The sequence below is a fragment of the Clinocottus analis genome, unplaced genomic scaffold (assembly GCF_023055335.1).
Source record: "Clinocottus analis isolate CAN_PGR_092001 unplaced genomic scaffold, fCliAna1.0.p SCAF_75, whole genome shotgun sequence".
Lineage (NCBI taxonomy): Eukaryota > Metazoa > Chordata > Actinopteri > Perciformes > Cottidae > Clinocottus > Clinocottus analis.
In genome coordinates this window covers 140,128-166,397 of record NW_027176235.1, presented here as the reverse complement: position 1 = coordinate 166,397, position 26,270 = coordinate 140,128, and the positions used below count along the sequence as shown (strand labels likewise).

Below are 26,270 nucleotides of genomic sequence, written 5' to 3'. Positions count from 1 at the left end.
TGCGCAGAACGAGACGACACGATTTTGTTGTAGCGGCTTGTTCTGCGCATGCGCGAACAGAACGGAGGGAACTGAGCGTGTCACGTGACGTTTGTTTACTTCCGCCCGACGCTTGGCTGCACGTGGAGGTAAAAGGTGAGTATTTTGTAGAAAAGAGACCTCTAACGTCATATAACCGGGTCACGTGGTTCATAACGTGACTTTTTAACTTTGAGACGAGGTAAAGGTGAGTTGTTTGTGGAAAAGAGATATCTAACAACCTGTTAAATATTACTAGAACATATATGCAATGTATCGTGTAATTGTTAGTAATAACTTGTTTGTAGAATATTTAGTTCCAGATCCTAACCAGCAATCCATTATATATATATATATATATATATATATATATATATATATATATATATATATATATATATATATATATATATACTGTATCCACAATACAGTCTGTGCTCAGTGTGGAGCTGCGTTCTTACAGCAGGCTCTGCATTAATATGAGTACTTACTGGCATACAAGCTATATATATATATACTCATTAATAATCACTTTCAGCCTACTGTCAGGTCAAAATAACATACAAAGAGCGAGCAAGGCACGGGCAGTGACTCAGCCGTTCAATGTGAATTCCTCTGCCGTATGACTTTAGACTTTCAGACTGCTTAACGTTCATGGATGCTAGCTAGCTGACACGCACTAGCTAGGTGCCGTTCTAAAATCCGCTAGCTATCTAGTGTTATAACATGCGCTCGCTAGCGTTATAACACCCGCTTGCTAGCATTATAACACGCACTATCTAGCATTATAACACGCGCTAGCTAACATTAGAACACATGCTAGCTAGCTAGCGTTATAACGATAGTTAGTGCGTGTTATAACGCTAGATAGCTAGTGCGTTCATGGATGCTAGCTAGCTAACACGCACTCGCTCAGTGCCGTTATAAAATGTGCTAGCTAGTGTTATAACATGCGCTAACTAGCATTATAACATTTAAATACCTTTTTTTTTTACACTACTCTGTAATCTTGTACGATATACTGATACTGAAACGTTAGCGTGGTTCCCGCATATTAAAAATGATAGGATTTTGCATATTTTTATGCGATCGATACTTTAATAAAAAAAAACTTTCACAGGGAAAAAGTCTCCCAAATAAAGATAGTCAGAACCCTATCACAGGGAAAAGGGAAGGAACCTTCATGGGAGAACCCACAAAGATGTCGCTCGTACGATCACCGCACTGAGCTGGAGGGTCGGGGGTAAAAACCCTATCACAGGGGAAAAAGGGAAGGAACCTTCATGAGAGAACCCACAAAGACGTCGCTCGTACGATCACCGCACTGAGCTGGAGGGTCGGGGGTAAAAACCCTATCACAGGGGAAAAAGGGAAGGAACCTTCATGAGAGAACCCACAAAGACGTCGCTCGTACGATCACCGCACTGAGCTGGAGGGTCGGGGGTAAAAACCCTATCACAGGGGAAAAAGGGAAGGAACCTTCATGGGAGAACCCACAAAGATGTCGCTCGTACGATCACCGCACTGAGCTGGAGGGTCGGGGTGGAGGGGTCAGGGCTGGGTGACATCTGTCAGGTCGTCCGGAGGAACATACGGCTTCACCAGGATGTTAATCCTCCGGCATGACAGCTCTGAAGGGGAAGGCTCCGGCAGTACGTCCTCCTCTGGGATGGCTTCAGGTACACCGCTGATTCTCAGACAGCTGTCGTATTGTCTGGCCTCTAAAACCTCTCGAACGATTGTGGGAAATCTAGAGGATTGAACCTTCTGCCTCACCGGCTTTGGCGGCTTCGTCTGTTCTTCCAGAGTCTTGATCTGTCTCCTCTGTGCGTTTATGATGTCAATATTTTGAGACATACGGTTGTCTTCCTGCTGTTTCTTCTTCAGCATCTTCTTGTTCTCGTCCCGCTCGTTGAAATGATCCATCATGACTCGAGTGTGATAAGCTTGCGCTGCTTTCTTAATCCCGGCCTCGGTGGCGATGTCTTCTTCGTGCACCAGCACCGTGGTGTCGCCGTCCAGGTAGCGCCGATAATAGGCAATGAGTTTTTTTTTAAATAAAAAGGGATCTGATATCAACTGAAAGCATCCATGCAGGTCCTTCTTGGTCTGCTGCTGCTGGGTCTCCAATGCTCTTATCTTCTCCTTGTCCTTCCTCTGCTCGAACTTATATGCTTCCACCAAAGAGGTGTGACCCGAGACCTTTTTGGACAGGACTGCGTTCTCCTTGTCGACTTTTTTCAAGGCCTCGGTTTCCATTTTGCATTTGGTCTCTGATTCTTTTAGTTTTTCTTCGAGACCCTTTCTCAGCTCGTTCCTTAACTCAAGATTCAGAATGGCTAATTCTTTTTCCTTTCTTTCTAATTGTTCTTCATTTTGATTAATGTTGTTCTTCAAACCTGCTATTTCCTTCTTTTGATTTTTAATGAATTTTTTTTGTTCTGCCACGGTCTGTTCTAAAGCAGCAAGGTTTTCTTTGACAGCGTCCATAGTCTCTATCTCAGCTGTTCTTGATTTTAGTTTTTGGTATTTGCTCTTTAAGATGCAATATTTGGTATAATTGGCTTGAGCTAAATTATCCTTCCTGGTTATAGATTTTTCTAGCTCTTCTTTCTGAAGCATCACTCCTTCGAGGCGCTTGTTCAGGCATTGTGATTCTTCCTCTGCAGCGTTCAGGGAAGCCTGGACATCTGCTTGGCTGTCTTTGTCCACCAGTTGTTGCTTCTGCAGAGCCAACACCTGGCCCTGCAAGGTCTTTTTCACTGCTTTAGCTTTAGACACTTCAGACTGGTGAGTTGCTGTCTGTTCGGCCATCTCTTTCTTACAGATGTTTGAAATCTTCTGTAACTCCGTCTGGTGTTTGGCCTTTAGAGTTGTGTTTTCTTTGACAAGCTGACAGTGTTCCTTCTCCTGGATAGCCCACCTCTTCTTCCAGTCCAACGCTTCATCTCGCTTGCTCTCCGCTACTTCTTTCACCTGCTCTTTGAGCTCAGTAATCGTTTCCAAGGCAGCTTTTATTTTCTCTTCAAGAGACACGTTCTCCTTCTGCAGACGATCGATGTCCTTGTCCTTCTTGTTGCACTCGGCCCTGCTTATCCTTTCGGCTAACCTCCGGTTGTATTTCTGCTCCAACCGCAGTCTCTTTTTATGTCCTAACTCGGTCTCCATTGTGCTGGACATCTCCAGTCAGGAGTGGAGATGAATAAGCTTAACTACCCCCCCTGGTTTATAATGTGTGTTTATAATGTGTGTTTATATAGACAAACTGAAATTTGGCTCCATCTACTGGTGTCTTTAATCTGTTAGCCAATCAGCGTTGAGAAGCTCCGCCCGTTCCAGCCAATCAGCGTTGAGAAGCTCCGCCCGTTCCAGCCAATCAGCGTTGAGAAGCTCCGCCCGTCGCCGTTGCTGATTCAAACTGCTGCTGGTCGCCCGGAAGTAGCGCTGATAGCGGCCGTGATTCAGACGCTGTTGTGGGACTACAGATAATAATATGAACCCAGACACTGTGGAGGTTAATGTTCTGACGCTTGTAGAATTTACACAACAAGTATAAAGCAGAACTCGTGGTTATTTCTATGCTGGAAGGCGGAAACGTAACGCCAGACGCAGTTTCTGGAGTTGGTGGAATTCGCGCAGCTGTGTGCGGCTACGGATGCCGTCATGGTCCGTGTACGTTTTGTTCCTTTGTTTTATAGTTCATTCGAAATACGGAAAAAAAACATTGTTTTGTCGTTTTCCGTTTCAAACAGAAAACGGAAAACCACTTCCGTTTCCCGTTTTTGGTCTGAAACCAAAGACGATTATTTTCATGTCAAAATACAAGCCAGTGATAGATATCATTATGTACAGTCTTCTACTTCTTATTTACAGTCTTATATGATGCAAACACATAGCAGAGTAACGTTAGAAGAACATTAATAAATAAATAAACCTGTTAAGTTAGCAACAGTAGAGACTACAGGCAGTTTAATATGATGTACATATGTACACAGCAAAATCAACTGTTCAATTAATCGCTGCATTGTTTAATGAACACAGTTCGTAATATAGTTTAATGAAAGTAATGTGTGTGTAGAGTTGTTGCTGTTTGCATCATATTTATGTTTCCATGGTATTGTGCTGTTTCTTGAGTGAACACAGAGCAGAGCCTGTATGAGGAGACCAGAGGAAAGGTCTACCTTTCTACCAGTAGGTGGCGCTGTTTCATGCCTTTACTTGTTATATTTGTGTTATTTTAGAACCAAACATTCCTTCATGGAATAGAGAGGGTGACCAGACGTCCAGCTTAAGGCCGGACAGTCCGGGGGTTCAATCCCCTGTCCGGAGCAGCATCAAGCGACCGCGCCAGTGTTCCTGAGATTAGACTGTGGGACGCGGATAAAAGATCAAGTTGTGATCTTCCAATAGAAGATCTTTGATGTGACGTGTGGAGTCTGGGCCAATCAGCGTTAAGATGTCTGCAGCTGCCGTTTCTCAGCATACGATCTTCTCTGTACTTGATGAGAAAACTCTCAACTGAAAGTTGTTCTCTGAATACTACTGTTGTTGAGTCAGTTAGGATGTTTTCAGGCCGGACGTTCGTTGTTTCAGCAGCAAGTCTGTGGTCGCTTTGTCAAGAATCAGCCGATTTAACTTTTTTACTACGGAGCTTGTCGTCAGCGACATAAAGTAACATGCAAACCGGATGCAAAGCTAATTTGATCGTAACTCCTCGAATATTTATGCCATCAACACGACGCAGCGATGGAGGAAAACAGCTGTTGTCTTGTTGTTGTTTACCTCGTCCCACAGGAGAGAGACGTGTCTCCTCTCAGCTCACAACTCTGTCCTCTGAAACCTCCTCAGAGCCACAGAACCTCAGAGCCACAGAACCTCATGGCCGCCTTCAGCCCCCAGGAGGCCCGGCGGGTCCTCCATCACCTGCAGGCGCCGGCCGTCTTCACCAACATGGCCGCCGGCTGGCCGGCTCTATTCTGGACCGCCGAGCACCTGTCTGACTGTCTGGGGGACAGACGGGTCCGCTTCAGACTGGGGAGGAAGGAGGAGGCTGACAGTAAGAACACACATGTTTATATATATATATATATATTCATACCGACCCGTCACAGGGGCGTGTCCTCGCGATGCTCCTCACAGCTTCCTGGTTCTGCTCCTTCAGCGCCTCAGTTCGAGACCCAGTGCTCGTACGTGGAGGCCCGTCTGCAGGACTTCCTCAGCTGGACCCGGGGCCGGCCCGGCCCTCACGAGGGCCCCTTCAGCCGGTTCCCCAGCTCACAGTACTGGGCCTACGCCGACTACAAGTACATCGCCCTGCTGCTCCAGGATCAGCCGTCCATGTTCCAGGTGATGTGTGGGAAAGTGGCCGCTCAGTGGTATTAATACTACTACTACTACTACTACTAATACTACTAATACTAATAGGTTCTGTCAGGAGAGCAACAGACATGTTAGAAGCAAGGTCAGAGGTCAAGTTTCAAGATATTTGTGTTGTCACATGCACAGATAAGTTACCTGCTGGCTCCTCATCACACAACATCACATTAAAGTCAAGGTAAACAAAATGAGGAACAACAATCCGACAGCCTCATCACACAATCAGCGAAGTCGGTCCTGATAAATGAATTCAAATCCCTTCAGCTGCCTCAGTGGAGGAGAATATCTCTTTGTGTGCGTGTGTGTGTGCGTGTGTGTGTGTGTGTGTGTGTGTGTGTGTGTGAGTGTGTGTCATGAGCGTTGTGAGTCTGGATGCTCTTCCAGATGTTTAGAAGCTAAAAGCTTTAATCTGCTTTCAGCTTCTGATCCGTTTGCAGCAACAAATTAAACCAGGAAGGGAAAATGTAAAGAGCCAAAATATCATTTTCATCGTCTCATTTAAACTCATTTTCCTTTTCCTTGGTTAGACAAGTTGAATTAAAACATGAAGGACTTCCTCTCCGCCGGCCGGAGACATAAACGTGTCGTCCTTTCTCAAAACCGCCGCCACAAATTTTATTTTATCTCCTCTATAAATTTTTTATTGGCCGTCTTCCTGCAATTACGAGCAGCTGACTTTCACGGCTGTGAGACGAGCTCCTTCTCTCCTTTATTTATTGTACCGGGTGAGTGCGGCGGGATCGACCCGTCGGTCTTTTTACAGCTCGGTAACGACCTCATTATTCAGGACGCGTCCTGATCGCTGCACCTTTGTGCTCTGAGTGACAGCTGAGAGACGAGGAGCACAAAGAGCTCACGGCCGGTGGAGGAGAACGCTTCATGACGCTCAGACGGATCCTTCCAGAAACTCTGTTCCTACGCTCATGGAGAACCTGCAACAGGCCTGGAGTTTAAAACGGTTGTTTCCAGGCCTGGAAAAGTCCTTGAAAAACATACAATCCCCAAAGTTGTGTAAAAGTCCTGTGAATGTGTTATATTCATGTGTTCATTTAGTGTGAAATAATGAATCTGCTTTTTAAAGAAAGAGGCTCAACATATCAGCAGCATCCATACAGGCATCTATATAAATGTTTATTCTTTTAATCAAACTATTGTCTCTCATTCATTTGAGTCATTTAAGGTTTACTGTATGCTTTGAATCCTCATTGTTAGTTTAAATACTACATTTTATCACTTTTTACTGTTCACACACACATTTCACACAATGTTTGATCATGAACATTTGGTTTAAAGTCATGAACGTTTGGTTAAAGTCATGAACGTTTGCGTTTGTGTTGCAGGATGTGAAGTGGTCAGACTTCGGCTTCGCAGGCCGCGGCGGCGAGGAGAGCACGTTGTGGGTCGGCAGCGCCGGCGCCAACACGCCGTGCCACCTGGACGCCTACGGCTGCAACCTGGTGCTGCAGGTGCAGGGACGGTGAGGACGGCCATGAGACACGGATAAGCGGAGAAGCGGCGCTCCAGCTCACAGCAGCAGCAGCATGGTCAGAGCGGCGGCCATTTTGTTGTGCACCGGTGTAGCGTGCTAACGTCCATGTAGAGTGAACGCACTCGCTGAGTAGCGACACGATGAAGTGATCGTACAAACATTTAGCAACGTGATGCTTCATCCACACCCGGTGGCCTTAGTTAGCTGTCTAATGCCACCATTTACTCTCACCAGTGTAGCATTAAAGCATGGTGGGGCTAGCTAGCAGCCAGCGAGCTAGTTAGCTTTTTAATGCCACCGTTTACTCTAACTACTGTAGCATTAAAGCCTGGTGGGGCTAGCTAGCTAACAGGCGGCCAGCGAGCCCGTCTTCACCGTGGGGTGTGTCCTCCGGCAGGAAGCGATGGCACCTCTTCCCCCCGGAGGACAGCAGGGCGCTCTACCCGACCAGGATCCCCTACGAGGAGTCCAGCGTCTTCAGCCGGGTCCACGTGGTCCGGCCCGACCTGACGAGGTTCCCGGCGTTCCGCGGGTCCAGAGCCCACGTGGTCACCCTGCAGCCCGGACAGGTACGACGCCGCCATGTCAGCATGTGCTGCGTGAGGCCGGCTCTGCCTGCAACAGTATAGTCAGAGGGGAGGACTGTGAAGCTATCACATGCTGATAATAATAATATTAACAATATTAATATGTATTCACGTCCAGGGGAGAAAGTTGTTTTCTCTGAATGTGTTGATCCTCTCGTCCCTCTGAGGAGCTCAACCCTCCTTTAATGAAGTCACGCCGCCTGTTGGTCTGTGTGAAGGTGTGTGCTGCCACCTGGTGGCGTGTCTGAGCTGCCACCTGGTGGCGTGTCTGAGCTGCCACCTGGTGGCGTGTCTGAGCTGCCACCTGGTGGCGTGTCTGAGCTGCCACCTGGTGGCGTGTCTGAGCTGCCACCTGGTGGCGTGTCTGAGCTGCCACCTGGTGGCGTGTCTGAGCTGCCACCTGGTGGCGTGTCTGAGCTGCCACCTGGTGGCGTGTCTGAGCTGCCACCTGGTGGCGTGTCTGAGCTGCCACCTGGTGGCGTGTCTGAGCAGTGCTGTGTCCCCTCAGGTGCTCTACGTGCCGCAACACTGGTGGCACTATGTGGAGTCTGTGGACGCCGTCACGGTGAGCGTGAACACCTGGATCGAGCTGGTGAGCTGACACGCCTTCATGTTCACCTGTCCACTCCTGCACATTAGGTTCAAAAACATTAAATATGTATGGAAATAAAAAATGGATCCTATTTTTTTTTACCTGTTTCACTGAAAAAACTTTTTTTTTAAATTTATCTTTTTTTTTTTTTTTGCCTGTTTCAATAATTTAAAAAATATATATTAAAAAAGTATAAACATGTATCTTATTTTTTATTTATTTTTTACATTTCACTAAAAAAAAATATTTAAAAAAAACTTTGAACAATGGATTCTATTTATTTCTTAGCTGTTTGAATGTGTGTGTGAGCAGGAAGAGGACGACGTGGCCAGACTGGGCGAGGCCGTCACTAAGGCCGTCATCTGCGCTCTGAAAGCTGACGACCACCCGGACGCCTGGCTGAACCCCACAGAGGTACGAACACACAATGCTGCAAGCCACACTGGAGGAAGTCTCACACGGGTTCTCTGCCCTGCTCCGTGTCTGCAGGCCGGCGTGCCCTCACACCAGGACAACATGCACAGCGTCAACCTGGCCCTGAGGGCCTGCAGCACCGCCTCCACCCGGCACAGGAGGGACCAGGAGGACCAGAGGGTCCAGGAGGACCAGGGGGTCCAGAGAAACCAGAGGGTCCAGGAGGACCAGGGGGTCCAGAGAAACCAGGAGGACCAGGGGGACGCTCGTCCGGCCAAGAGAGACTCTACGGGACGGATCAAGGAAAGGGGCGGGGCCTCCGGTTCCTTCAGGGTTCCCTTTGGACCGCACCTGGTCCCGGTGCGATGTCGGGCCTCAACAGAAACCTCAACGGACCCAGAGGTCAAGGAAGCGGCGCCAGGAGGAGGAGGAGAAGAAGAAGGAGGTGGTAATTTACCTCGGCATCGAGCGCCCGGACCCCGGGAGGAGCCCGGAAACGCCCCCGTCACCACTGACGACCTGCTGGACTGCCTCCTGCACCCGGACGTCATCGCCCGCGTCACGGAGCTGCTGCTGGCTCGCCAGACAGGAAGTGACAGGTCGTGACATCCTGTCGGCCGCGAGGACCCTTCGAGCGCGTCTCCGGGGAATCGAACCCCCGGTCCCGAAGAGCCGCCGGCTCATCTGGATGCGACGCGGCTCCCGGTGACGTCGTGCTAATCCGGTTAGCTTCCCCCAGCGGAACCGTTTAGCATGCTAACGAGGTCGTAACAAGTAATTCCTCATAAAGCCGCCGCCATGTGTTGCTGTGTTTGATGTCTCTGTGACGCTGACGGGGACCAGACCCAACAAACATAAACAGATCAACAAACAGATCAACAAACAGATCAACAAACAGATCAACAGATCTCTGCGCCTCGCTGCTGGTTTTCCTCCAACGTGAGGAAGAGATTTAACATGAAAACTGAGCATGAAACAACACCAAAGCTCGTAAAATAACATTGTTTACTGTTTATTATTATCATTGATGCTGTTTATTGATCATTGATGATCCATATTAAGATCCAGACCCTTTTGTTTGGGTCCAGCTGGTCTACAAGATCCACAATATTTATTATTAACTGATCTGAAGTCAGTAAACCATCAAAAATACTAAATGTTAAACTTTTACTTTGTTTTTTTCTTCAACATATAAGATTATATTTGTATTGATGAATAAATCTGGTCTTTAGTAGTTTTAATGATGTGCAATCTTTAAATAAACATCTTTAACTCGTGTATCTAGTGTCTTTTAATAAATTATACGGCCCTCATGAAATTTCTGCTCTATTTATATATTTCTATACATTCCTTGAAAAACTTTCCTCCTTTCAGTCTGAGCTGAAGCTCCGCCCCCTCGCTGCCATTGGCCGGTTTATTCTAAATGCTTTCGGTCACATGACAGACGAGACAAAACCACCAGGTGTTTTTTTACAATTTCCTTTATGGGTTGTTATTATTATTCAGCTTCAAATAAAACAAAAACATGTTGACATTAAGTAACATGCAAAAACATTCATAAAGCAAACAATAATTAACATTAATTAGTAATGATCACGTGAGTGAACACGTCATGTTTCACTTTCCTGTAAAGAATTAAACATGTTTTTATGAGCAATTAGAAGATTAAACACTGAGCTCACTTCCTGGTTCCATCTGAACAGGAAGCTGCAGTCAGCTGAGCAGGAAGCTGACGCGCTACAACCGGGTGCTCTTCCTCTTCAGCTGGACGTCGTTGGGTTTCGTCTTCACGTCCTCGTCTTCCTCGTCCTCGTCTTCCTCCCCCCCTGAGTGCTGCCGGTACTTCCTGTCCAGCTGGTCCGCGTCCACGTAGGTGTAGAAGAACGCCATGATGGAGAAGATGATGAAGACGAGCAGCAGCAGGCCGCCGAACAGCAGGAACTCCTTCCACTGGGAGAGAGACACTGGTGAGAGTGGGAGGACTGGTGGAGGGGGATCTGAACCCAGTACACGAGGCAAGCTCCTTTTATTAGTGTTAAATATGATTCTATTTCATATTATATGTATTATATGTATGTATTTGTCTTTAATGTTATTGTATGTTATTTGTTTGTATTATTTTAACTATTTTATTTGTATTATATTTTATTTATGTTTGTAGTTTGTTTTATATTTATACATATTATTTTTGTTTGTATTATATTATTTACCTGCTCTAGCTCCGCCCCTTCAGCGTGGCCTCCTACCTGCTCTAGCCCCGCCCCCTCAGCGTGGCCTACTACCTGCTCTAGCCCCGCCCCCTCAGCGTGGCCTCCTACCTGCTCTAGCCCCGCCCCCTCAGCGTTACCTCCTACCTGCTCTAGCCCCGCCCCCTCAGCGTTGCCTCCTACCTGCTCTAGCTCCGCCCCCTCAGCGTGGCCTCCTACCTGCGCTAGCCCCGCCCCATCGGCGTTGCCTACTACCTGCTCTAGCCCCGCCCCCTCAGCGTGGCCTCCTCCCTGCTCTAGCCCCGCCCCCTCAGCGTGGCCTCCTACCTGCTCCAGCCCCGCCCCCTCAGCGTGGCCTCCTACCTGCTCTAGCCCCGCCCCCTCAGCCACGATCAGAACGATGACGTTCCCGAACGCCACCGTGAGCAGCCAGCCGGCCTGCAGCACCGACTTCATGTTGGCTGGAGCCTGAAGAGACATGATCGATCACCGAGGATCAATCCAATTATTGGTAAATAAATAACAGTAAAGCAGAGAAAAAAGAAAGAAATACAAACAAGAATAAAAATAATGAAATGATTAAGATGAAATTATAATAAAATAATAATAATAATAATAATAATAATAATAATAAGCATAAAAAGAGAATAAGTCCTCGTTAGAAAGAAGCTCAGAACCAGCTCTCTCTGTTCTGGACCCGTGATGGAGAACATGACCCATAGAACCTGTGAGTAGAACATGACCTACCTGTGAGGAGAACATGACCTACCTGTGAGTAGGAGAACTCCAGGCCCGTGATGGAGAACATGACCTCTCCGATGGTGATGAGGACGTACTGAGGGATCTGCCAGGCGATGTTCACGTCGTTGGCCTTCACGTCCTCCATCTTGTGAGCCACCACGGCGCCAGACTCCTGACCAGGAAACAGACACACATGGTTATAGGGTCACATGGTCACAAGATCATATGGTCACAGGTTTACATGGTTACATGGTCACAGGGTTACATGGTTATATGGTCACATGGTCACATGGTTATATGGTCGCAAGATCATATGGTCACAGGTTTACATGGTCATAGGGTTACAGGATCACAGGATCACATGGTTACATGGTCACAGGGTCAGATGGTCATAGGGTCAGATGGTCATAGGGTCACATGGTCACATGGTCATAGGGTCACATGGTCACAGGGTCATAGGGTTACATGGTCATAGGGTCACATGGTCACAGGGTTACATGGTCACATGGTCATAGGGTCACATGGTCACATGGTCACAGGGTCACAGGGTTACATGGTCATAGGGTCACATGGTCACAGGGTTAAATGGTCATAGGGTCACAGGGTCACATGGTCACAGGGTTACATGGTCATAGGGTCATAGGGTCACAGGGTCATAGGGTCACATGGTCACAGGGTCATAGGGTCACATGGTCACAGGGTTACATGGTCATAGGGTCATAGGGTCACAGGGTCATAGGGTCACATGGTCACAGGGTCATAGGGTCACAGGGTTACATGGTCATAGGGTCATAGGGTCATAGGGTCACATGGTCACAGGGTCATAGGGTCACATGGTCACAGGGTCATGAGGTCACAGGGTCACATGGTAACAGGGTCATAGGGTAACAGGGTCACATGGTAACAGGGTCACATGGTCACAGGGTCACATGGTAAACTATAAAAGCCCTGACCTCCACCAGCACGACGGTGTACGACGCTCCGAAGTCCAGCAGGCCGAGGTTCAGGAGAGAGCAGCTGTCTGCAGGGGAGCAACACCTCACAGCCGGGTACCTACGAGACAGGAAGCAGGAAGTGACAGGAAGCAGGAAGAGGCAGGAAGCAGGAAGTGAAAGGAAGCAGGAAGTGAAAGGAAGCAGGAAGTGACAGGAAGCAGGAAGGGACAGGAAGCAGGAAGTGACCTGAAAGCTTTACACAAATGTTGGTAGACTTTGGTTTTTGGAGGATTATTGTTGCAGAAGATCTGATCCCGTTGTTGGATATGAAAGATGCTGAATGGCCGACGTTTCATAATTAAAACTTCTAAAATATCAAAGCTCCTCTTTGTTCTCCAGCTGGTTCTATTATGAAGAATATAAATGTTTATGAAAATATTAAAAATGATTAAACCTCCAACGCTCTGAAGGAGAGTGATTGGACCAGCAGCGAGACAGGAAGTGGCCGTTTTTACAGGGATTTGAACCGCCGGTCCTACTCACCGGCCCCGGTCCACGGTCCGGTTGGGAGACATGCTGACGCCAGAGGTCACTATGAAGGTCACCGTGTCCACGGTGAGGTTCATGGCGTCCGGGAGCGTGTTGAGGAACCTGAGGAGGAAAAACAACTCGTTACGTTTATGAAGTTTATCTGAAAGCATTTTAATGTTTAAAGATTAAAGTTACTTCACCTCAGGAGAGGATTCCCATCTGCATTCTTCATGATGTGGTCATTCACCTAGAAGGTGGAGAGAGAATGCAGCTTTAACACATGAAGCATGGACTTCTATACAACCAGAGGAGTCGCCCCCTGGTGGTCAGGAGAGAGAATGCAGCTTTAACACATGAAGCATAGACTTCTATACAACCAGAGGAGTCGCCCCCTGGTGGTCAGGAGAGAGAATGCAGCTTTAACACATGAAGCATAGACTTCTATACAACCAGAGGAGTCGCCCCCTGGTGGTCAGGAGAGAGAATGCAGCTTTAACACATGAAGCATAGACTTCTATACAACCAGAGGAGTCGCCCCCTGGTGGTCAGGAGAGAGAATGCAGCTCACCTGTGTGCAGTGGATCCCGGTAGAGTCAGAGTACAGCAGCAGGCTGTACGCCCCCTGCTGCTCAGACGTGAAGTTACACTCTGAGATTTTCCCGCTGAAGGAGACTTGGATCTTCTGCTGCTCGCCGGACGGAAGCGTCTCATACGTCAGAGGGTCCTGACACAGAGAGCAGAGGGTTCAGGGTTCATGTTCCTGAAACATCTGACAGAATGAAGCAGAGAGGACAGAGGATCCGGACTCCGTGGCGCTCTTAAAGGGGCGGTACACCTTCAGCCTGGTTCCCTCTCAGCCTCACCAGAGGGCTGTGGTGGAGCTGAGCCTCCACAGAACAGCTGCTTGTTACATTAACCTCTGAGACGCCAGAGAGGAACCACGATGAAGAGGAGCACTCACTCCTCATCTTCATACCACTCCACATCCCAACTATATTGTTATGACGTAGCAGCTCCTAAAGATGGATGAGGATGGTTTCCAGAGCCGTAGCCCTCAGTGACTCTCTGTGGGGGAAGAACAGAGAGTTCTTCCTGTAACGTCCTTCATGACGAGCCGGCGTGCAGCCTGTCCTGATCCTTGTTTACTCTCCACATATTTTATTATACAATCACGTCATAAATGTTCTGTGACTTTATACTTACTGCTCCTGCGAAAGCAACGAGTTTCCTGGTTGGATGAACTTCATGTTTTAAAACTAGAAGATAAATGTGCATTTAGAGGAACTTTGACCTTGTTGCTCATTAATCCTGCAAAGGATTGTGGGTCAGCAGATCCAGGGAGGGAGCTGGCTTCTGCATCAACACAGTTACCGTCCAGCAGCGTAGGAAGTTCCTGTTTATCTGCGGGTACCTGAAGGTAGCGGATGGGCTCCTGGAAGGCGTCGCTGCCCGGCAGCTTCAGCCTCACGTCTCCGCCCGCCACGTTGAACACCTGCAGCAGGCACTGCCCCGCCGGCGCCGGCTCCACCACCGACCTCTAGCGGGCAGAAGGGAAGATAGATATGAATGTGCTGGTTCTTCTTCAATATCACACCAACAGATATCAAAACAATATTGAATGAAGAAGATCACCACACTGAGGAGTTTACGTTCTGCCACTAAACCTTGACCCTCAGGCTTGTGAGGTGTGCATGTGTACAGGTGTGGAGGTCTAAAGGTGTACAGGTGTGCTGCTCATACGCACCACCACGTTGACCTCCACCAGAGCGGCCGCTCCGAAGGCCAAGGCCGCGAACACCATCCCCGTGGCCATCTTCCTCAGAGGCCTGCAGGACAAACAGAGGACGCTGTGACTCCACTGAAGCCTCACAAGACTCCTCTTCTACTCATGAGGCTCCTCTTCTACTCATGAGGCTCCTCTTCTACTCATGAGGCCCCAGGCTTCTACTCATGAGGCTCCTCTTCTACTCATGAGGCCCCAGGCTTCTACTCATGAGGCCCCAGGCTTCTACTCATGAGGCCCCAGGCTTCTACTCACGTCACGTTGATCCGGCAGAAGCCAACGAGCGGGTAAACCAGGAGGTCGAAGACCGGCACGAAGACCAGGATCAGCAACGCATTCAGCATCTGGTGAGTGAAGGAAACGCTCAGAGGAAACGTGATGGTTCATGAGTTCACATGATGGGTCATGAGTTCACATGATGGGTCATGAGTTCACATGATGGTTCATGAGTTCACATGATGGTTCATGAGTTCACATGATGGGTCATGAGTTCACATGATGGGTCATGAGTTCACATGATGGGTCATGAGTTCACATGATGGGTCATGAGTTCACATGATGGTTCATGAGTTCACATGATGGGTCATGAGTTCACATGATGGGTCATGAGTTCACGTGATGGGTCATGAGTTCACGTGATGGCTCATGAGTTCACGTGATGGTTCATGAGTTCACGTGATGGTTCATGAGTTCACATGATGGTTCATGAGTTCACATGATGGCTCATGAGTTCACATGATGGTTCATGAGTTCACATGATGGGTCATGAGTTCACATGATGGTTCATGAGTTCACATGATGGTTCATGAGTTCACATGATGGGTCATGAGTTCACATGATGGCTCATGAGTTCACATGATGGTTCATGAGTTCACATGATGGGTCATGAGTCAGACGTGAACAACAGAGCGTCGTCGGTCAAGAGTCGAACGTCTGCAAAAGAGTCGTGGTCTTCGCTGGAGACTTCCTGACGCTTTAAAGCTCATTGAATGGAAACGATGAAGAGTAGAGTCAAGACACGGACGCTGAAGAAGAGGACGAGCGTCAACGTCTTGTCGTAAAGTCAGATGTTTCTCATGGAGATGAAAGATTGAGGGAATTTGTTTGACACATTGAGAGATTTTTGGTTTTCATGCTTTAGTTCTGAGAGTTACACAAGAAGAACAAGGAGGAGATTAGCTTAGCATAGCACGAAGCCTGAAAACAGGATATGACCAGTGCACGTACTTAAAGAGTATAAACATGTATTTGTATGTATTTAAAGTAAATATAATATCTTATTATATAATATTTGAACATATTTAAAGAATGCAATATGATATTTGCACGTATTAAAGGAACATGATTCATGATTCATGCACATGTGACCTACCTGCATCTGATCAGGCTTAATAACGAAGGACTCTCCCTGAAACACAACAAGAAGAATTCATCTTTCCATCATTTCAACTTTAACCCGATTGGTTTTCCCAAATTGCTCAATAAAACATTTTTAACTCGATCAATGTGACACATTTATGAGTTTTCATTGCTCAATAATATCCACTTCCACCTCACGAGTGCGTGTTGATTCAGACCATAAACGATGCATCTTATCGGAATAAAAGGACAATTTGCATCAACACCCTCCCAAAGAGACACGTGAGTGTGGCCACGCCCTCTGATGTCACGGCGCCATGACGGGTGGTGTTATCTGCACGTGTTCGTGTCGGCAGCTCTTACGATTGCCATGTTCATCCTGGTGGCCTGCAGCGTCCAGCGGGAACCCTGCAACGGAGGAAACACCCACTGTCACGCAGCTAACGGCTAGCTTAGCATAAAGCCCGGTTGACCGCAGCGCACTGAAGAGCAGCGCGACCTCTGGCATGACTTCATGCGTGAAGGAGTGAGGAATGTTGCTTTGAGGTTTCCCAGCATGAGACGCAGCGAGCTGTCAGAGGAGATAACGGCCTTCATGACACCGAAGCCTCCCGTCTGAAATGCACTAACTCTGCTTCATCTTCTTCAAGTCCATACATGTGAACATCGGATGAAGCCGCGTTCAACATTCTGGTTTCATGAACCGTTCAAACGTTTGGGGTCTCTTAGAAATGTCCTTATTTTTTAAAGAAAAGCACAGTTTTAAATGAAGATAACATGAAATGAGTCATAAATACTCTGTACATTGTTAATGTGGTAAAAGACTATTCTAGGTGTGGACGTCTGGTTATAATGAAATATCTACATCATGTATAGAGGCCCATTTCCAGCAGCTATCAGTGTTCTGATGGTACATTGTGTTTATCATCAACTTAGAAGACTAATGGAGGATAGAAAACCCTTTAAAACCATTGAACACCATTTTAAAAAACCCTTAAAACCCATTGAAAACACATGAAACCCCTTAAAAACCTGTAAAACCCCTTTAAAAAACTATTGACAGTCCTTGAAACCCCTTGAAACCCTTGAGCAGTGATGTCACAGCTGAAACAGCTCTGCTGGTGAGATAAACCATAAAACTGGTCTTCCTCTGAGCTGGTTGAGGACCTGGAGCTTCACACTTGTGGGTTCATTAACTCTCAAAATGGCCAGAAAGAGAGAACTTCATGAGAAACTCTTTAGTCTGCTCTTGTTCTCAGACATGAAGGATGTTCCATGAGAGGACTTGAGAAGGAAGACGTGTCTGGGTGACCTCAAGCTTTTGAACGGTTGTGTTGACACGTTAAAGTCAAAGGAGGGAACGTAGTAAAACTGTTCAGTCCAGAATGAAAACCAAGAGGTTGTCGTTCCTTTGACGCGTCACCACAGAGAGGAAGAGCGGGTGGTCTTCACCCACCTGCTGGTCGAACAGAGCCCAGAACATGGGCAGCGGGATGTAGAGCAGCAGAACCCTCAGCAGCATCTTCACCTCCTGGATCAGACGCTTCTGTGAACACAGGACAGACTCACAGGAAGCTGACGAGTCCACAGGGCTCGGCCGGCGTGTTTCTGCGGCCCGACAGGAAGTCCTCGTCAATCAGATTCCTCGTGTGCTTCTGGTTTATACGTTTATGATCCTCAGAGGCTGAGGTCAGAGAGATAATCTTCACTGGTTAACTTTAATGAGTCTGGAGTGAGGTTCGTAAAGTAAGAAGCTTTATCGTTATCTGGAGGAACTCCACCTCGGTCACATGACCTCCTCATCTCTTATCTTATCTAGAACCAAAAACACCAGAAGGTTTTGAATGCGACTCATTCTTGTGTTACCGGGTACTTCTCCTCGGCCCAGTCCAACCAGTGCTTCCTCTGAGAGTCGTACTGGGATCTCCTCCAGCGGTTCTTGATGGCAAACTGCAAACCAAAAGAGAACCACAGGGAAACAATACAAGAGCCGCTCAAGGACGGAAGCAGAAGCAGCGTTTGACATTCACAGACTAAATGTTGCTGAAGCAGAAGTGAATAAATGTGTTTAGGCCCACGAGACGACGTGACTCACCCCGATGCAGCTGCACACCTCCAGCAGGATGTTCCCCTGCGGAGGATTCCTCTTGTACAGACCACCGCCAGCGATGAAGACCACTGCAGGAGCAGGAGGAAGAGTCAGGAGGAAGAGTCAGGAGGAAGAGTCAGGATGAAGTGTCAGGAGGAAGAGTCAGGAGGAAGAGTTAGGATGAAGAGTTGTGATGAAGAGTTGTGATGAAGAGTTGTGAAGAAGAGTTGTGATGAAGAGTTAGGAAGAACAGTTGTGAGGAAGAGTCAGGAGGAAGAGTTGTGAAGAGTTGTGATGAAGAGTTGTGAAGAAGAGTTGTGATGAAGAGTTGTGAGGAAGAGTAGCAGTGTTTCCTGACAGAACAGCAGCTGGTCCGTAACGTTTCTTCATGCTTTCATAAATCTCTTGTCTGTCTGCAGGAATGGAGTCACTTTGTTTTCTCAGAGAGCGCTGAGCCGAGAGGGAACCTCATGAGACCAGAGGCCGAGCAGAGACAACCTCATGAGACCAGAGGCCGAGCAGAGACAACCTCATGAGACCAGAGGCCGAGCAGAGACAACCTCATGAGACCAGAGGCCGAGCAGAGACAACCTCATGAGACCAGAGGCCGAGCAGAGACAACCTCATGAGACCAGAGGCCGAGCAGAGACAACCTCATGAGACCAGAGGCCGAGCAGAGACAACGGGCTGCCAGGACCACGAGGGGGGGGGGTGGGGCTCTACACTGACATTTGTATTTGTGCATTTTAGCAGCAGCTGTGTGTTTGCTACTAAAGAGAGAAACTTCAGCTTCAACACATGATGCATAGACTTCTATACAACCAGAGGAGTCGCCCCCTGGTGGTCAGGAGAGAGAATGCAGCTTTAACACATGAAGCATAGACTTCTATACAACCAGAGGAGTCGCCCCCTGGTGGTCAGGAGAGAGAATGCAGCTTTAACACATGAAGCATAGACTTCTATACAACCAGAGGAGTCGCCCCCTGGTGGTCAGGAGAGAGAATGCAGCTTTAACACATGAAGCATAGACTTCTATACAACCAGAGGAGTCTCCCCCGGGTGGTCAGGAGAGAGAATGCAGCTGTAACACATGAAGCATAGACTTCTATACAACCAGAGGAGTCGCCCCCTGGTGGTCAGGAGAGAGAATGCAGCTGTAACACACAAAGCATAGACTTCTATACAACCAGAGGAGTCGCCCCCTGGTGGTCAGGAGAGAGAATGCAGCTTTAACACATGAAGCATAGACTTCTATACAACCAGAGGAGTCGCCCCCTGGTGGTCAGGAGAGAGAATGCAGCTTTAACACATGAAGCATAGACTTCTATACAACCAGAGGAGTCGCCCCCTGGTGGTCAGGAGAGAGAATGCAGCTTTAACACATGAAGCATAGACTTCTATACAACCAGAGGAGTCGCCCCCTGGTGGTCAGGAGAGAGAATGCAGCTGTAACACATGAAGCGTGGCCTGCTTCACTCCCAGAATGCACTGTGTCGATGACATCACACTCACCCAAAGCCACGATCATCAGAGCGGCAGGAACCCCGAAGGCCAGAGCGTAGCAGTCGCCCCCGAAACACTGCACGTCTCCTGCAGGAGAGCGACGGCGTTAGCGGCTCCGCCTCCTCGCCGCCGCCACAACGTTACAGACGGCGAGCGCTCACCTCTCAGGATCGGCGTGATCACGGTGGACAGCAGGCTGCCGGCGTTGATGGCCATGTAGAAGATGGAGAAGAACTTCTGCCTCTCTCGGCCCTGCAGGAGAGACAGCAGCTTCATCTTAGATTAGATTAGATTAGATTAGATTAGATTAGATTGAGCTCCACGCAAAAAATATGTTTTATTGCAAATGTGAGATTTGTAATGTTTTAATATGAATTCAGCTCAACAGGAAGCTTTGGATTTGCAAACCGATGTTTTTGAGCCACAAATTTGGAATGAAACTCGTTTTAATGAGTTAATGTCGAAGGTTTTGCAGCTTCACAATAGAGACACAATAGAGACACAACACAGACACAATACAGACACAATAGAGACACAACACAGACACAATACAGACACACTAGAGACACAACACAGACACAATAGAGACACAATACAGACACAATACAGACACACTAGAGACACAATACAGACACACTAGTAGAACATGAGCGGGTTTCTCAGAGAGACACAACCTTCACGTCACTCAGACGGTTCTTTGGAAGACTTTTCCTCGCTGAGTTCTGCAGACTGAAACAGGAAGTGAGGTTTCTTACGTGCTCTTCGTCAAACTGGTCTCCTCCAAACGCCGCCACGCAGGGTTTGATTCCCCCGGTGCCGAAGGCGATGAGGACGAGCCCCAACATGGAGAGAGAGCTGCAGACAGAAGAGCTGCTGGTTGCTGCTGCCGGACCACGTGGACATGCATATGATGCATGTGATGCATATGATGCATCATATGCATATGATGCATATGATGCATCATATGCATATGATGCATATGATCCATAATATCCATATGATGCATATGATGCATATGATGCAGATGATCCATATGACGCATATGATCCATATGATCCATAATATCCATATGATGCATATGATGCATATGATGCATATGATGCATATGATGCATATGATGCATAATATCCATATGATGCATATGATGCATATGATGCATATGATGCATGTGATGCATGTGATGCATGTGATGCATATGATGCATAATATCCATATGATGCATATGATTTGGTTCAAACCAAATGAACATCAATAACAACATGACATCTGGAACAGCAGAATGAAGCATGAAGTCTGTCACTGTGTGTACTTCACTGTGTGTACTTTCCCTGTGATATGTTGTACAAGTACCTTCAGCTCTACTGAATGTTCCTCACTGCAGCCTGAAACAAAACCTCTGAACTGAACCGGTTTCAGGCGGCTGCATCCGGTGACTCACATGTGCACGTTGCTGTTTCCCACGGTGGGAATCGCCCCGACCGACTTCACCACATGGCCGACCACGTAGACGAGGGACAGGTACACGATGGTCCTGCAGACGGAGAGCATCAGTGACTCAGAGCTCACGGGTGAAGCGTGAGGTTGAACATGTTATTAAACTCTTTCATGTTGAACATGTTATTAAACTGTTTCATGTTGAACATGTTATTAAAGTGTTTCATGTTGAACATGTTATTAAAGTGTTTCATGTTGAACATGTTATTAAAGTGTTTCATGTTGAACATGTTATTAAACTGTTTCATGTTGAACATGTTATTAAACTGATCAACTGAAAGACACAAAGCTTCTCTGAGCAGCAGAAGAAGAGAAGTCAAACACACAGGAAGCTTAGATTGAAACACAGTCAAGAGTTTCACAATAAAAGCAGCTGAGAACAAGCTGGGTAAACTTCATCAAAGCTCCTCTTCAGGCTTCCATGTTGGAACGTCACTAATCACAGTGTGACGCTCTCAATCCATATTTACTGATCAATAATCAGACTCAACCTCCAGTTCTACGTCAATACAACAGCTGTTTACCAACTAGGAACTAGTAACGTCCAGTCTAGCCCCAAACCATCCAGAGACTTACCAACTGCACCGACTCAGGACCCAAAGTACCAGGACCTAAAGTACCAGGACCCAAAGTATCAGGGCCTAAAGTACCAGGACCTAAAGTACCAGGACCCAAAGTATCAGGGCCTAAAGTACCAGGACCCAAAGTACCAGGACCTAAAGTACCAGGACCCAAAGTACCAGGGCCTAAAGTACCAGGACCCAAAGTACCAGGACCTAAAGTACCAGGACCCAAAGTACCAGGGCCTAAAGTACCAGGGCCTAAAGTACCACGGCCTAAAGTACCAGGACCTAAAGTACCAGGACCTAAAGTATCAGGGCCTAAAGTACCAGGGCCTAAAGTATCAGGGCCTAAAGTATCAGGACATAAAGTATCAGAACCTAAAGTATCAGGGCCTAAAGTATCAGGGTCTAAAGTATCAGGACATAAAGTATCAGAACCTAAAGTATCAGGGCCTAAAGTATCAGGGTCTAAAGTATCAGGACATAAAGTATCAGAACCTAAAGTATCATGGTCTAAAGTATCAGGGCCTAAAGTATCAGGGCCTAAAGTACCAGGGCCTAAAGTACCAGGGCCTAAAGTATCAGGGCCTAAAGTACCAGGACCTAAAGTATCAGGGCCTAAAGTACCAGGGCCTAAAGTACCAGGGCCTAAAGTATCAGGGCCTAAAGTACCAGGGCCTAAAGTACCAGGGCCTAAAGTATCAGGGCCTAAAGTACCAGGACCTAAAGTATCAGGGCCTAAAGTATCAGGGCCTAAAGTACCAGGGCCTAAAGTATCAGGGCCTAAAGTACCAGGGCCTAAAGTATCAGGGCCTAAAGTACCAGGGCCTAAAGTACCAGGGCCTAAAGTATCAGGGCCTAAAGTATCAGGACATAAAGTATCAGGGTCTAAAGTATCAGGGCCTAAAGTACCAGGACCTAAAGTATCAGGGTCTAAAGTACCAGGGCCTAAAGTACCAGGGCCTAAAGTACCAGGGCCTAAAGTATCAGGGCCTAAAGTACCAGGGCCTAAAGTATCAGGACATAAAGTACCAGGACCTAAAGTATGAGGGTCTAAAGTATCAGGGTCTAAAGTATCAGGACCTAAAGTATCAGAACCTAAAGTACCAGGGTCTAAAGTATCAGGACATAAAGTATCAGGGTCTAAAGTATCAGAACCTAAAGTACCAGGGCCTAAAGTATCAGGACATAAAGTATCAGGGTCTAAAGTATCAGGACATAAAGTATCAGAACCTAAAGTATCATGGTCTAAAGTATCAGGGCCTAAAGTATCAGGGCCTAAAGTACCAGGGTCTAAAGTATCAGGGTCTAAAGTATCAGGACATAAAGTATCAGGGTCTAAAGTATCAGGGCCTAAAGTATCAGGGTCTAAAGTATCAGGGTCTAAAGTATCAGGACATAAAGTACCAGGGCCTAAAGTACCAGGGCCTAAAGTACCAGGGTCTAAAGTATCAGGGCCCAGACTCAGCTGCTTGACCCTTGTAGCTCCTGGAGAACCGACCCGTCTCACCTGGACTGGACCAACGTGTCTCACCTGAACTTCCCGAGCCAGGAGTCGGCGATCAGCGCCCCCAGGACGGGCGTGAAGTAGCAGAGGCTGCTGAAGGCGTGGTACACGGCGGTGGACAGGTCCTGGTCCCAGTGCAGGTAGCTCACGAAGTACAGCGTCAGCACGGCTGTAAACACACAACAACAACACACAGGTAAACACACAACAACACACAGGTAAACACACAACAACACACAGGTAAACACACAACAACACACAGGTAAACACACAACAACACACAGGTAAACACACAACAACACACAAGTTGGATGTCGCGTTCGGCCTCAAGCACAAACGGAGTCATGACTTTGTGTTGCAGAGTGTGATTGTTGTGTGATTGTTGTGTCTGTTGTGTGTCTGTTGTGTTCATCATTTGGCACGTTGAGCCGTTTCATTTGCAGATGTTTGGGTCTGATCTTTATGAAAACTGCATGTTTCGTTTCTCAGAAGAGAACAGAAGCTCTTGTCAACGTTCTGGCTGTGAAGCGTTCACTGACCCTGAGGAAACGCTGTAAAGTGTAAACTGAATGATTTTATTCTTCTTCTTCGGTAAATGATTGAGTGAGGAACATTGGTGACTGATTCTGTTGACACTTTGAAGAGAAAGCTCCTCCAGGACGTCATGTGACTCCAGTCTGAAGACCAGTTCCAGCAGCCGAGCTCCTCCAGGCAGGAAGCCGCGTACCTTTCATGCCGTAGTAGGAGAACCGCTCGCAGAACTCGTTCACCACGATGAAGCAGATGCTCACCGGGTAGTTGGTCCCACACAGCTTCTGAAAGAGGAAACGCTCATGAAGCAAGGACTTCTATACAACCAGAGGAGTCGCCCCCTGGTGGTCAGGAGAGAGAAGATTTAACACATGAAGCATAGACTTCTATACAACCAGAGGAGTCGCCCTCTGGTGGTCAGGAGAGAGAATGCAGCTTTAACACATGAAGCATAGACTTCTATACAACTAGAGGAGTCGCCCCCTGGTGGTCAGGAGAGAGAAGCTTTAACACATGAAGCATAGACTTCTATACAACCAGAGGAGTCGCCCCCTGGTGGTCAGGGGAGAGAAGATTTAACACATGAAGCATAGACTTCTATACAACCAGAGGAGTCGCCCCCTGGTGGTCAGGAGAGAGAATGCAGCTTTAACACATGAAGCATAGACTTCTATACAACCAGAGGAGTCGCCCCCTGGTGGTCAGGAGAGAGAAGCTTCAACACATGAAGCATAGCCTTCTATACAACCAGAGGAGTCGCCCCCTGGTGGTCAGGAGAGAGAATGCAGCTTTAACACATGAAGCATAGACTTCTATACAACCAGAGGAGTCGCCCCCTGGTGGTCAGGAGAGAGAAGCTTTAACACATGAAGCATAGCCTTCTATACAACCAGAGGAGTCGCCCCCTGGTGGTCAGGGGAGAGAAGCTTTAACACATGAAGCATAGACTTCTATACAACCAGAGGACTCACCCCCTAGTGGTCAGGAGAGAGAATGCAGCTTTAACACATGAAGCATAGACTTCTATACAACCAGAGGAGTCGCCCTCTGGTGGTCAGAAGAGAGAAGCTTTAACACATGAAGCATAGACTTCTATACAACCAGAGGAGGTCTGCTGGTCTCTGGGTGTAAATCTCCAGGTTGTTTTTCCTGTTTTCAGGTTAATGGACGTCGTTTACAGTCAGAACGTCTTCAGGAAGTCATGGAAACCTTTTACAACTTCAGCAGCTGAGTCAACACATGAGGTCATGTGGTCATGTGACCTCACATGCAGCCGTGTTGTTTAGTTTGTGTTGACTCAGTTTATTGTTTACTGGTGTTCCTGAACACATCTCCTGCAGGATTCAAACAGTGAGTTGGAGTTGTTGTGGCGTTGAAAAGCTGAGCAGCCAATCAGGAGCCTCTAGCAGCTGTTGCATCATCTCTCTGGTTGAATGCTGGACCAGAACCCGGACCGGGACGGCAGGACCCTAACACACGCGCGCGCGTGCCCGCTCTAACTTTAGTTGCTGAAACACGTCCTCTGTGCGCGCGCCGCCGCGCGGCCACGCGTCCACGTCTCCACTTCGATGAAACTTCTTTTCCCGAAGTAAAGACAGAAAAACTCACACAAACATTTCTGCCGCGCGCAGCGCAGCGGGTCAGTGCACGCGCAGCGCCGGGTCAGTGCACGCGCAGCCTCTTACCTTCGCCATGGCGGCTCTCTGTGAGTGCGTCTGCGGGGGATCGGAGCTGCTGGAGCGGCTTCAGTCCGTCCTCTGCGCGCTGCGTCTGAGAGGACAGCGCGTCCTCTCGGCTCTGATGGTAACGATCCACCAGCGGGCCGCGGGCCGCCGCACGAGCCTCGCGGGCTCTACAGGTGAGCAGGAGCAAGAGCAGGACCGGGATCAGGATCAGGAACAGGACCGGGATCAGGAGCAGGAGCAGGAGCGGAATCAGGAGCAAGAGCAGGATCAGGACCGGGATTAGGAGCAGGAGCAGGACCGGGATCAGGACCGGGATCAGGAGCAGGAGCAGGAGCAGGATCAGGAGCAGGATCAGGATCAGGAGCAGGATCAGGATCAGGAGCAGGATCAGGATCAGCAGCAGCAGCGGGATCGGCGGCCTCTCTGGCGCGGAGAGGAGGCGGTGTGAGGCTCAGAGGGATGGAGGCATGTGGAGGCACGAGCACGCGCTCAACACGCACCATTACCTCACTGCGCGTGCGTGTATGTGTCATCGTGGTCATTGTATCTCTGAGCTCCTTTTGTTCATCATGTAGTTTATAATAACTTTAATTATAGTTTATAATAACTTCATTCATGTAGTTTATCATAACTTTAATTATAGTTTATAATAACTTTAATTATAGTTTATCATAACTTTAATTATAGTTTATAATAACTTTATTCATGTAGTTTATAATAACTTTAATTATAGTTTATAATAACTTTAATTATAGTTTATCATAACTTTAATTATAGTTTATAATAACTTTATTCATGTAGTTTATAATAACTTTAATTATAGTTTATAATAACTTCATTCATGTAGTTTATCATAACTTCATGTA

The 26,270-nt window shown here is 47.6% G+C and overlaps 3 protein-coding genes across 13 annotated transcripts; 1 reads left to right on the top strand and 2 right to left on the bottom strand.

Moving 5' to 3' along the window:
* Window positions 1–89: 89 nt before the first annotated feature.
* hspbap1 (hspb associated protein 1) lies at window positions 90–11,263 on the top strand. Of its 11 annotated transcripts, none has more exons than XM_068567035.1 (12): window positions 3,408–3,690; window positions 4,162–4,209; window positions 4,867–5,074; window positions 5,180–5,364; window positions 6,735–6,871; window positions 7,281–7,452; window positions 7,979–8,062; window positions 8,351–8,476; window positions 8,552–8,689; window positions 8,726–9,200; window positions 10,180–10,491; window positions 10,696–11,263. In XM_068567035.1, the coding sequence occupies exons 1-10, from the start codon at window positions 3,682–3,684 to the stop codon at window positions 9,080–9,082; spliced, it is 1,464 nt and encodes a 487-aa protein (XP_068423136.1). In that variant the 5' UTR covers window positions 3,408–3,681; the 3' UTR covers window positions 9,083–9,200; window positions 10,180–10,491; window positions 10,696–11,263. The 11 variants fall into 11 exon arrangements, with proteins under 11 accessions (XP_068423139.1, XP_068423136.1, XP_068423135.1 ...); XM_068567034.1 differs by having other exon boundaries at window positions 3,409–3,690; window positions 8,552–8,692; window positions 8,729–9,200; XM_068567031.1 differs by having other exon boundaries at window positions 3,409–3,690; window positions 8,552–9,200; window positions 10,180–10,443.
* LOC137779363 (cilia- and flagella-associated protein 57-like) lies at window positions 1,097–3,263 on the bottom strand. Its single transcript, XM_068567028.1, has one exon. The coding sequence runs from the start codon at window positions 3,196–3,198 to the stop codon at window positions 1,570–1,572; it is 1,629 nt and encodes a 542-aa protein (XP_068423129.1). The 5' UTR covers window positions 3,199–3,263; the 3' UTR covers window positions 1,097–1,569.
* slc15a2 (solute carrier family 15 member 2) lies at window positions 9,964–25,536 on the bottom strand. Its single transcript, XM_068567026.1, has 22 exons — window positions 25,405–25,536; window positions 23,916–24,003; window positions 23,216–23,357; window positions 21,063–21,155; window positions 20,380–20,479; window positions 19,786–19,876; window positions 19,634–19,711; window positions 18,128–18,210; window positions 17,899–17,982; window positions 17,489–17,578; window positions 16,396–16,440; window positions 16,046–16,081; window positions 14,929–15,017; window positions 14,635–14,716; window positions 14,302–14,427; window positions 13,459–13,614; window positions 13,091–13,137; window positions 12,903–13,010; window positions 12,378–12,477; window positions 11,453–11,596; window positions 11,047–11,151; window positions 9,964–10,426 (listed from the first exon to the last, which is right to left on the bottom strand). The coding sequence occupies exons 1-22, from the start codon at window positions 25,411–25,413 to the stop codon at window positions 10,214–10,216; spliced, it is 2,109 nt and encodes a 702-aa protein (XP_068423127.1). The 5' UTR covers window positions 25,414–25,536; the 3' UTR covers window positions 9,964–10,213.
* Window positions 25,537–26,270: the final 734 nt, after the last annotated feature.